The 13,100-nt window shown below is 33.1% G+C and overlaps 1 protein-coding gene across 1 annotated transcript; it reads left to right on the plus strand.

Moving 5' to 3' along the window:
• The first annotated feature begins 1,879 nt into the window (after positions 1 to 1,879).
• On the plus strand, positions 1,880 to 10,478 carry LOC128998962 (ligand of Numb protein X 2-like). Its single transcript, XM_054425318.1, has 5 exons — positions 1,880 to 2,149; positions 2,864 to 2,986; positions 6,368 to 6,555; positions 9,363 to 9,521; positions 10,316 to 10,478. Exons 1-5 carry the CDS (start codon positions 1,880 to 1,882, stop codon positions 10,449 to 10,451), a joined length of 876 nt encoding a protein of 291 aa, XP_054281293.1. The 3' UTR covers positions 10,452 to 10,478.
• Positions 10,479 to 13,100: the final 2,622 nt, after the last annotated feature.

Genomic DNA, 13,100 nt, shown 5'->3' on the forward strand with positions numbered 1-13,100 from the left:
TTTTGTGTTTACTACAAACGGTTTTCACCATTTATTCAAGTATAAGAATGTATAATGTTTATTAATATTTTCACAGAAATATTTAAAAGTAAGATAACACCTAGATGCTATCCCTAAAATGAATAAGCTCTTTTTTCAACCTGGTTGAAAATATTGCTAATTTATGGGGGAGAAACTCTAAACTAGTTTTCGGCAATATTGCGAATATTACCAATCTAATGAGCATTTGCCTTACTATTATAACATAGGTAAATTTTTATTTCTCGATAAGGTTTTTAAATGTTTTACGATAAACAATTGCTGTTCTTAGCAGCAGTTCTAAATAATCATTAATCATAGTGTATTTCAATGAGGCGTAGGTTTAAATTTAAATTTCCTTCCATTAAAACTCTGTGTGGTTGAACGTATGGAGCTTTGCTGCAACGGGGTGGTGTAGATGGAACATTCCAAGTTTATGGGGTGACCAAAACTATATATATAAATTCATATTCTTCTGTATTATATTCATTGGTTCTGTATATAAGGGTTTTGTTTAATTAATAAAACTGCATTTATATATCTTACTTTCCTTAGATTTATGACTGAGAGGGTGCGGATTTGCCTTAGTTCCTAATTGAGTTTGAGCTTCCTTTGTGATTTATGGTTGTTGGTGAAATCCCTCCTTGCCGTTATTATTGATTATCACCAACTGCAAAGCATCTGTTGCTTAGTTTTGCAGCTTGTGTCGGCGAATAAACCATGATATATGTGCTGATGATCTTTCACATGGCTGAAGTTCATAAACATATGAAAAAACAAGTTAAATAATATTTCTTGATATACGTAAACTAAAGGAACGTATACTATGCGCCTACGTTCCCTAGGCTAAGTTCAGCTATACGTCCCTATACTATCCGTTCAGCTAGGAAGGGAACATCCTAGCTGAAGTTATTCAAGTTTCTGATTATGACGAATAACTCATAAACTGTATTGTTTGGATCTACTGTTACTTAGACTACACGTTTGGGGAGAAGAGGTATTCCAATTGTTTTAAGGAAACATTTTACTATTATAGTGGTTGCAACAAAGTCTGAACGTTGCTGTTTCGATCACTAGTTGGATTTATGCTTGACATAGGTGGGATTTGTTACTGGGCCACTAATTAATTATTGGCGAGTCAGTGACACAGTCCGAAGCGTCACGTACTTCGGGCCTATGACAGCGATGTCTTGTATTCGGATCCTGATACCTGCTACTACTTTTTATCAGTATAGTCAATGAATACAGAACCTTAGAACAAATTACTTCTAAAAACTCATAGTACGTGTACAACAGTGAACTGTATTCGTATTCATTGGTTCTGTATTATATTCATATTCTGTATTATATTCATTGGTTCTGTATTTTATTCATATTCAGTATTATATTCATTGGTTCGTATTTCTAAGGTGCTGTATTCATTGGTATAGTCCTAGGGGAAACTGTGCCGGCTCACCTCTTGCTATATCCCACTGGACATGTTCAACGCACAAACCCGTGTGCCTATTTGGCAGGGAAAAGAATCCGCTATCCTCTTAAAAAAATATTAGGCTTCTTGAGCAAACTTTTCCCCTTAAAATGACAAGACAAAGTTTGAAACCGTTCCCTCGTCCCCTTGACATTTTTAATTCTCCATTCACAGGGAAAACTATAAAATAATAACAAGAAATAACCTTTAACACAATGAGCCAAAAAGATTTATGCAACAAGGATTTAATTGTTGACCTTTTCGGAAGTCAAAAAATCATCGGTATTTAGATGTGCTAATACCATAACATTGATATATTATAGAGGAATACATACTTTAATGCAACTAATAGGCTTTTTACGCCAACCAACAAATATTTTAACTGTTTTCAACATGTTTCAGAGTACAGAGAAGGTATCGTTGGTCGTATCACGAAAGGTTAATTCTCCCTTAGGATCTAACCCCCGCCCAAAGTCTGCTCCTGAGTCCCTAAACTTGGACTCCACTGTATCACAAGCCTCAAACCCTCCCTGGGGCCTCAACTCTGTCTTCAACGACTCCCTAACTCTCCCCACCCCTACAACTCCTCGCCACCTTGCCACCACCAATCTCAATAGGGACTTCTCCGAGCCACTACAATACAAGTTCATCACAATTGTCAAGGTAAAAGTGTTTGTTAAATTCGCGTATCTGGACCTTATTGAGCTAATATAGTTTTCTAGATTGGGGGTTTGGTATCTTGATTTAAATCAGTGATTAGCTTCAGGTAGATTAAAGTAGTTGTATGTTCTGTAAAACAAAATTTCATTCAGGATCCACCGAAGAACCCCAATAATGTCGTCAGTGTATGATCAGACTGCTATTAAAGTCAATGTTTATCTTTTTGCGGGTGGGGGAGAAATATTATTTTCAAAAACGAAGTGTTTTGAGGATTAACATTGCCTAAACGCACTTTTGGAATATTATAATTTATACGATGCAAGGTAAAATTTACTTTTTTTTATTACATATTTTATGAGGATTTCTTTGAGGATAAGAATGTTCAAGCTGTATATTTTTTATTTGTTTTAGAATACAAATAAAATTGCAGCTTTCTTGTTGGATAACTGATCGTATCTCTTAATACTGACTTTGGAAGTAAGCTATCCATCCATTGGTAGGGGATGGGCCCTGGGTCCTGGGTTCTAATCTACCGAATCACAGTTTACTTTATTCTATACGATAATGCTGCGACCCTAGGCCAGCCTGAATTAATGTTACAAACGGTTCCATGCTAAAAGCCTAGTGACCTAGTATGTGAATACAGTCCATAAATCAATGTATGTAATAACTAATATTTGAATTTGTAGACAAGTTGGCCATAATGTTTTGTTGTAGGAGGCAAATGAGAGTCTAGGAATGAGGATTGGAGGAGGAATAAGCAGCAATGAAGGTGACATCCCTATATACATAGCCAACATACACCCTCAGGGATGCGTTGGCAAAACACAACGAATTTGGGTAACATGCTTAACTCGTAAACATGAACTAACGTTTGTCATGTTACTGTTAATCACCTCCATAAATGTCAAAAGTTTCTATTTATACTGTTATAGTGTTTTTGTCAAAAGCAACCTAAATCAAAAGTGGTTGATTCAGACACACCTGTGGTCCGATTTTGATACTCTGGAAAGCTAGGTACGTGTTCTAGTCTGTAGTATCTCCAGGCATTTTTCATTTTGTTTTTCACATTTTGGTTTTTAATCGCAATTTCCCCATACAAAGTCATAAAAGAACGGGAAATCTGATTTTATCAATAACGGTCCGAACGATTTGGGTTAAAATGTAGTATGTCACACTCCTTTTTAACCTAAACAAAACTGTACAACGCCTATTGCTTGTACGGATCAAGATGGATTGCAACTTTGTGATATTCCACATAAAATATCATAATCACTCCCATCTTACCCATGGGTTGTTGACTGGTTAATGGGAAAAATAAAGTGTCAAATTGATGATACACTTTAACAGCATTTGATCAAAGATAATTTGATTTGCCAATGTGAATCTTTTTACTGGCTAGTTCGTTAACTAAACGACCTAAACGTTCTAAACTAAACGTTAATAAAACACAGTAGCCTTTTTAATTATCAATTATCAATTATCAATCATTAAGATGGGGACGACACTTAGGTTCGTATTTTAACCCAAATATGAGCGAAGGATGAGTGTAGAATGGTGTGAGATGATCTGTGTAGCTTTGTTACTGACTAAGATCAGCTGTTTCATTAACCAGGATCATTTATTTAAAGCCCAATGATCAGGAACAGCTGGGTCCAGTTTCGAACCATCAAAAAGCTACTGACTTTTCTCAGGATCGAACCGGCGACCTTTTGATTAGTAGGCGATTAATGTTTTGCTGTTTAAACATTTTCATTACGTGGTTGTACTGTGATGGAATTAAGGGAAGTAATTTTCCCTATAGAATGGTAACAATTTCCCTATAGAAAAGTAGGTACTTAGAGGAATTACTTTTAAATTATTTTAACTGATACAAATATGTCGTGTTAGAAAATAAATGGCTGTATAAATTACAAAATTTGAATTGTTCATTGCAAAAAAATTCGCTATATGCATAAATTCGCTTATATGTTTGCCTTTAAAACTGATGATGCGTTGTTGTACAACTTTGTATTTGAGATAATAAACTTACCTGCATTGCCTTAGAGAAATTACTTTAAAATTGTTTGAACTATTTACAAATGGAAACAGTAATAATAATTTGTAATACTCAAACAGTAATACCCTTGAATACTAATTTTATACAGTAGTCAGTGGTAAAACCTTCTTCATTAAATATTAATTAATACAAGCAAAGGTTTCAGTCATAAAATCATATCAATTCGGTAGCCTCACCAGATTGTCTTGAACAAAAATAACACTTATTTTTAATGCAGAAGAATAAGTTATGAGGATGTTAAATTTTTCATTTAGTTATTTCAGTTGTCTAACATGCTCTGGATGTTAGTCAACTTTTAGAAAAGGCAAAGCTGTCACTGCTTGTGCGTTCTAGGAATGCTGAGTTGACTATCTGGCTACACACTGACAACTTGAACACTGTCTTGCTTTTCCTATTTTCACCACCGCTGACTTAACTAGACAATATGTTATCTAACGCAAATTATTAACAGAATTAGAGTTTGTTTGTAGGTGGTTTTGTAATGCACTTTGTGAACAAAAATGTTATCCACAATAAAATAGTAGGTGGTGGTTCTGAAATATTCTAGAACGTTATTTATCAAATATAGCATACTAGTGCACTGCACATGTTGCTCGAATTTGAGCAATTGCTTTGTATTAAAGGCGTGATTTTAAAAAGAATAACAATAATAATTTCTGATTCACTTTAGAAAAGTCGACTCAAAGATTATGGAAATACTGTACTCACGATGCACATAATAAATCGATTTAATCAACATTGATTGTAAATATCTTGTCATTTTTCAAAAGCTGATTGTGTTTTTTGTGTTTTGTACAAATATTTCCCACTCATAGCTGCATTAGGTTGTTCATATAACGATTACAAATTCTAAAAACATTGTTTCTAACTCTTCTACTAGGTGGTGTTCTATGACATGACTTTCCTATGTTTCCATAGTTTGCGAATCGGCTCTTTCAATGATTGCTCAAAAAATACAGCACAGTTTAAATTCAGATTTCTTTTTAGTATATCAAATTGGCCAGGCTTTCCTGATTTTTCCCATTGTAATATTTACGCCAACCCAAATTCAAATAGTAAATATTTCAAGTTAGTAAATGTGTGTAGCTACCCAACTAAATGTGTTAGCTGACGTTTCCTTAAACTGCAACTAAAATATTAACAGCAATTAAATTATCCAGCTGACCATTATTAAAAGAAAAAAAATGTTGTTCATAAAGGATAAAGTGAGCGCTTTTAAAGCCACTGGGGCAGAGCCCAAGGGACTTTTTCGAAAATGTAAGGTCAGTTTACAAATCTACACACCTAGACGAACATTTAGATATAGAATATGTGGGGTTAAATCTTAAAACCAAAAAGCCTTATTGTTCAAAAAGTTCCATGTAGCGTATTAATAATATAGATATATGAGGATTTGTGGTATTTTACAAAACATGTTGGGGAAATATTGTAGGATATAAGATATTTGACGTGTAACGTGTGAAATAAAAACTAAATAACGTACCTTATTTTCAAGTTTATGTTAGCCTCCGGATTACGTTGAATATAATGAATTAATACAAACCTGATTCAATTTATTTTAAAATGCTGCTGATAGGCTAATACAACTAGTTTCGACTTTCAAACGTTGAGTCTTGCTATCCATCCGGTCGTGACCCATCAGTACCTGTTACCATATTTTATTGGTTTTTACTCTTTTTATGTACCATTTTATCGTTTCAATGTTCGTGCTCGTGAGTCCATGTGACCTTCTTGTGATGTGATCATAATATCCATTGACTCCTGAAGATACCTTCTTGAAAGACGGAGCTAGTTGCAGCACTAGCAAAATTTTGGATTACATCGAAGCAGGTATTTAGACACATTCAAACATAAAGTATAAGTGTTTATAATAATTGTTAATACAAGATTATTATGTCTTTAAGGAACAAAAACCTATTGAACCTATTATATTCATAATAGTGTGTTAGTTTTGTATTTAAATGCTAAAAAATATAACAGTAACAAAAAGCGTGTAAGTATCGAAGTTTTTGTCAACATAGCTCTCTTATTGAATAGTTCAACTTAAAAAAGTGTGTTTCTGTTTCATCCTCTAAGTCCAGTTCTAATACGCTATTTTTTGTAGGATTCAAAGTCAATTACCTTTGTATTGGAATGACTATTTTTGTTTTTTTTTTCTTCAGAAAGGAGACATGCTGATAGCTGTGAACGGCAACAGTTTGATTGGACTAAGCCACGCTCAGGCAGTGGCCACCCTGAAGTCCACCATCCCCAACACAAGGGTAGAAATTACCGTGGTGGAAGGGCCTGAAACTTCTCTTGGAGCGATGAATTTTGTCCCTTCTTGGCTTTACTGGCAGAAGCTACCAAGGTAATAAATAGATTGCATGATACTTACTGTAAGAAAGCAAAAATAATATTTTCCTACAGTCACCTGACAAAGTTGGCTTCCCTGTACTGTTTATAGTACAGAAAGCTGCTAATTGCTGCATATTTATACTTTGCCGTACGGTTTATACTTTGCCGCACGGTTTATACTTTGCCGCACATCAGGATTCCAACCAAACGACACAAAACAGCGTGGTTTTATTATGCACGTAATCCGTGTACGCTTGGAAATAGGTTGGCAACACTTAAAGATAATAATACTATGAACAGCTGATTGACTATTATAACTACGATTTAACCTGTCATTTCGTGTTTATAGTTTTGGTATTTCTGAACTTTCTGGACTTTTATTTTAAACGTTTTTAAAACATTCCTACGGTCTTAATAAACAAGAAAATACCTTTAAACATTGCTCTCGTGTGCAGCAAAGTGCCACTTTCACCACTAGTTACACAAATAACTATTTCGTAGTCAGAAAATTTTAACATTATGAGATATTTTCACAAAGGGGTTTTTAACCAAAAAGGATGTTTTCTATGAAAGTTATATCTTATCAAAAGTATTATCTTCGAGGTTGTGTATGTCGTGTAAAATGAATGATTCACACATGTAAAACCATTTAAGTAACTCAATCGAATATAATGTAGCCTACTTCCTGGACAGTGGTGTTTGAAAATAACGCTCTACCAAAACATCTGCATCTCTAATTGCTTTGCTTTGACCAGCTGACAGCGAGTGTAGATTCATTTATGAAAATTTAAAGTAAAATTAGGAAAATGCGAATGTTAAATAATATAACAAGTGATGTAACAGAAACCTAACAACAGGAATAGAATACCTTAAACCTCTTAACCACCATTCTTCAAATAATCAAATTAGAAAACCTTGTTAGTATTAAACTGGTAAACGAACATTATAGGATAGTTATTGATTATTGAGTATAGTTATTGATTAGCATTATTTATGCTACTATATCGATCTCAATATTAAGGAATTTCACAAGGTGCCGAATGAGTGGCATACACTTTTTAGTCTGTGTGTGGATAATATACCAGCTGCTCTGCTACCTAATTATTAACTGGTACATGCTCTGTTATCTTAAAATAAATTTTGATACAAAAATATTTTGTTTGTTATCAACTTTTGACAACTTTTGAAAGCTACAGCAACAGCGAAATTCGTTCTGGATAAAATAATATATAAAGTTCTAAGTGACAATAATTTATGTTTTTGCTATATTTACCAGTCCAAATCTCACTATTAACTATTTATACGATTTCAACCAAATATTTTTCATAATGTACATATACCTTTACAAAAACACGAATGTTACACTGAAAAATTCGTAAATATGACAATTAATCTCTGTCCTAGATATCTTAAATAACTTTGAAAAACATTGAGCTTCAATACCGATAAATCATCGAAATAAATGGAGCAATGAATCTATACCCGTAGTGATACAATCATAAAAATCCAAACATATTTCATTTTTATCGAATGTTCATATATGGAAGTAGCCATTGATGTAGCCACCATTGAAATGCCTCGGGTTGTGATTAAATTTATTTTTAGTTTTAATCAATGTCCCCAATGCCGCTGTTGGTTCAAATTGTAATATATTTATAACCTGTCCTTCAGTCCATCACTGAAACAATAATTATATATATATTATGAAATCATCAATGCTATTTTTGCTATTCGGTCTAAAGATTATTAGAAATTTCAATAGAAATAAATTGCCTTTTACTATAATTTGATGTATTTAGCATTTTGAATTTGAAGAGAGCTTAGGTGTATTACCTATTTGATACTTTTACAACTTTTGAACACAATAGTACAGTTCATTCTAATATAGAAGCAATTTGAAACTACATATACAGGTGTCACATAAGTAAGTACAGAACATTCAGAAATATGTCAAAATAAGTCGAAAATCAAGAATAAAAGGGGTTTTTTAATGCGTCGTTAGCAAGATATCCATCATTTTGTCTTTTGTGTTTAAAATTGGTATCCCAAAAACTATTTAGATATCTTTATATATTTTTGGTATGCAATTGTATCAAGTCATAATAAATTTAAGAGAAACCAATAAGTATGTTTGTGTTTTATAATAGCAGTAATTTTATTTATAGCTTAAATTACTAACAAAAAGGATGATTTTATAAAAGATTTACAAGAACACCTTTATTTCGCAAGATTTCCTATCAAACGACACCAAGCTTTATTTTATGATTACAACAGTATAAGGTTGTAAAGCTTTATTTTATTATAAACATTATACAAGTTTAGGGTTTGATTGTTAAGTTCTTAGGTATTATTTGCTGCTTTTTTGGTGCCGTTTGGTGTATGCTGGGTGTCTCATCTAACCTGGATGTCAGGGTCACCAGAGTAGTATTCCCTGGAAACGTACCCCGCTTTTCCTGCTTACTATTCCTTTTTTTTTAAGAGGTTGGCGGCCTCTTTTAACCTTGCATTTGCCCGTCCACATAGACTAAGCGGCCGTGCGTGGATCGTTAACAGCAAAGCAAGGAGTGAGCCGGTACAGTACAAAGGTGAACTGTACTGATAAAATGTTATCGGCAGTGACCAGGATCCGAACCCACGACATCGCTGCCTTGGGTCCGAAGTCCGCGACGCTACCGACTGAGCCACCAACTCACTACAAAAATGAAGTGTTCCTGCCCATACACTTAGCTTATAATGCAAAGCATTTTGTTTTATTTGGGCAATATGAGTAAGATTGTGTAGGTACTAAAAGCTATTTTGAGACGGTTTGTTTTTTGACAGGTGCCTTCAGTTCCCGAAGACAGTGACCCTGTATCGTAGCCCGGGGGCCAGTTTGGGGTTCAGCATTGTAGGGGGAGAGGACCCTATCAGAGGCTCGCACCACATCCACATCCTATTTGTGGTCCAAAACTCCCCTGCCGCCAGAGATGGGAACTTAAGGTATAGTAGAGTTTTATACTGAACTGTTTGAATAATTATATTTATAATCATTTTACTTGCAATAGTATAACCAACCCTGTTAAAACTGCAAGTGCATAAATGTAATAAAAGTTTATTTTAATTCTACAAAGATAATGCATAAAAATAATATACTTTACTAGTTTCATTGATGTTCTTAAAATAGACGATTAAAAGAAAAAGCTTTTTAAAATATCATTATTTATTCAAAATATCACTGATAAAGAGTGTTCAAGATTAGACTATATGCTTGAAAGCAATTTTCTAAAATAATTATTTCATGATTTATTTGTTTGTTTATTTATTTATTAAATCCAACAGATAGCATATTTGTTCAGGGCCGCTGACTACCTGAACTGCGTTCCTCAACCCTTGGCAATTTTTCGTCAGAACGAAATGTTACTCCAATCGGATTTATTTTTGGGGAGCGAGTTGGTCTGGTGGTTAGAGCGCGAGACTTTGGTCCCTGAGGTCCCGGGATCAAATACCGCCAATCGATTTTATCTAAGTGATAATGCCGCAACCCCTAGGTCTAGCCTGAAATAATGTGAGAAACAATTCCGGGCTCGTGCTGGATGCTAGCATCCTAGGACAAAACATACTATTTATTCAACTGTAAGAGCGAGGGGGATGGAGTGTTACTGTTTTTCTATAAGATTTGAGTTTAGCCGAAATGTTACTGGGCCGAAATGTTACTACACATGCTGTTACATATGTACATATAATAATAATGTACATATGTTGTTGTATTATGGTGTAAAACATCTTGTTTCCAGATGTGGAGATCGAGTGCTATCAGTGGACGGCCAATCACTGGATAAAGTCGAGCACTCTAAGGCTGTCTCAATGCTGAAGAAAACCGGCACAAAAGTAGTGCTTGAGGTGGTGTCTTGGCTTGGCACGGAAATATGATAATCAAATCATATTACGATCAAAGTCTATCTGAATATTTTTATAACTTATTTTCATACTTGGAAAGTTTTATATTTTGTATACTAATAAAAAAAATTGTTAGTGGTAAAGCTAGAATTATTGTACGATATGATAAACTAAACTAAATTAATGTATTATTGCAAGTAATAGTGGTTTTCAGTGTTAAAATTTAAAGTAGATTACAAAATAGGCAACTTTAATTCGAAGAATATACTAAAACGTTTAAATGCATAACAGATACTGTACGTGATTTATTAAAGTTTTTTTTCCAAGACAAAATTTTTTCATTTTCCAAAAGCTGTGATACTTATGACTGTTCTGATATAATCCAAATTTTGTGAAGGAAATTAAGTAGAGTTTCCTTTCTATAGGCATAGAACGTTTTTTAACGTAGAGGATAAGATACTGTAAAGTAAACCTTTTCAATAAATAATAGTATGTTTTGGAAACCGTGGATTTTCTATCCATTGTTCGATATTGATTAAAACTTTCATTTAGATTTGTGCTCCATGGAATAATCCCCTATACTATTTAAATAGTTAATGGGGTTAAGTAACCTTAAAATAAGTATTTAAATGCTGTATGTCCTCCCCTCACATCCTAGGACGCTAGGCTCAAAGCCCTGCACCATTATACAAATTACTTCCTGCTAGACCTCATTAAAATTATTAAAAAATATACTTATTTATTAAAGCACATGCAATTGCAAAACTTTATGTTACTGTACTGTTGCTTTGATACCATTAAACATAGTTTGTCATTAATTAGCGTTATAGACTAATTTTACTTACAAATTTGAATCAATGGAAGACTACTAGTTCAAACCAATCACATTTGCCTGTGTCTAGGTGTAAAACCATTGACTATTGAAGCTGAAGCAGACCCTTTATGTATGTACCAGTAGCTTTTGTACTCACAGAATACATAGGTGGTCCAGCCTTTAAAGAGTGTGAGACTTCTATTCAAGTTGTTTTTCTTGCTTAGTGTTTTATAGTACATGGTGGATCTAAAGTATCGTTAAAATTTTTAAACTCTATAAATGAAAAACTATACAACCTATCATCACGGGGTGTGAATCAATTAAATGAGCTGATTCTCAAGTTTTGTTTGACACCTCTAAGAATAGTTGCAAAATTAGCCTCTACGGAAATTTTTAGATTTTAACTACGATTTTAAATTTACTACAAAATTTAAAATCTATGAAACTCTAAAACACAGAACACTTTTTGGTCTTTTGAAGCCTTGTTCCTCGCAGCTTACAATAGTAGTGGACATCAATAACAGAGCGGTAAATTATAACTAATTGACCCCTAATGGTATAACTTATAACTTGTAACATTTCAGCATAGTGTTTTGATACTTGAGATTCAGAGAGGTGAAAGCTCGTGATTAATTTAAAGTCGTCGTTACAAGAGGTTATTTATGCAACTATGTTTACCAAAGTAATGTCAAACAAAACTTTTGAATTTTCTCTTTCAATTGATTCTCACCCCAAATCACAGCATTTGCATAGTAATTTACTAAAGGTAATTACAATGCATAATATTTTAACTATACTTACGAATGAAAGAGGGATAAAAACACCAAGCGTTTTTAATCTTAATTAATTGTATCTAAGTAACTAAATACTTGGTCGCTACCATACAAATATAAATTTGTTGCTTCAAAATGCACACTTAAAGGCAAAGCTGTTTCCGAAAACAATTATTCTTTACAGTAAATTGTTCAAGAAATTCCAATTTGTTCTGAACATTAAAACTCAATTAAGATCCTGTAAAGATTTATGTAGCGCAGAAGGATTCACGTTTAACCGGACTGTTAGGAAATAGTAGAGTTTACGGTTTTCATTATCGTTAAAGACATTTCAACCCGTTAAATACATTTTAGTTTTTAAACAATTTTCTACCAGTTTAACAAGCAATGTATTTTACAAAAATATAAACACATGTTCTGCTTTACCTCTTTGCAACTCTCATCAATCTACCAACATTAGTGAATGTTCCTTGCAATTATTACTCAAGAACCCGCAATAGACATTGTTATAATTTGAGTTAATTTCTTTATTAACAATTTTCGATTTATTTTGCTTATCATAAAATAAGCTTCTTTTATTGAGTACTACTTCAAAATAATGAATTTGGTAAATCAAAATTGTGTTCCGAGTATGTCTTGTAATAAAATTGATAATTACGTTGATCAATTTGACATATGGTAGATCTATAACACATGTAGAGGTGTATTGGGTTAGTGTTTTCAGTTATCTAGTTTTTTACAGTTAGCCTAACACTCTGCTTAAACCCTACTCAACAACAAACTAGTAAGATAGAGCGTTATTTTGTCAATAGTTAAATAACGAGTTTAGACATTTCCATTCGTTTCGACTAAAGTTTAATACATATTATTATTAAATAACTAAAAGCGGTAATTCTAATCGTAACTTTTTTATGTTATATTTTAAAATATATTTATCAATTATGTCATTAATTATATTATTAATCAATTATGATAAGCTTATGAATAAAAAAAATACTACATAAAATATAACACGATATGTTTGAATTCCAAGTCCTATAATAAACATCAGTATGCCCAAGACTGGTGAAACTACCCCCTTTGCATTCAAATTAG

This window comes from Macrosteles quadrilineatus, unplaced genomic scaffold (genome assembly GCF_028750875.1).
Source record: "Macrosteles quadrilineatus isolate MER2022 unplaced genomic scaffold, UCM_ALF_1.0 Scaffold_7__1_contigs__length_78375512, whole genome shotgun sequence".
Taxonomy (NCBI): domain Eukaryota; kingdom Metazoa; phylum Arthropoda; class Insecta; order Hemiptera; family Cicadellidae; genus Macrosteles; species Macrosteles quadrilineatus.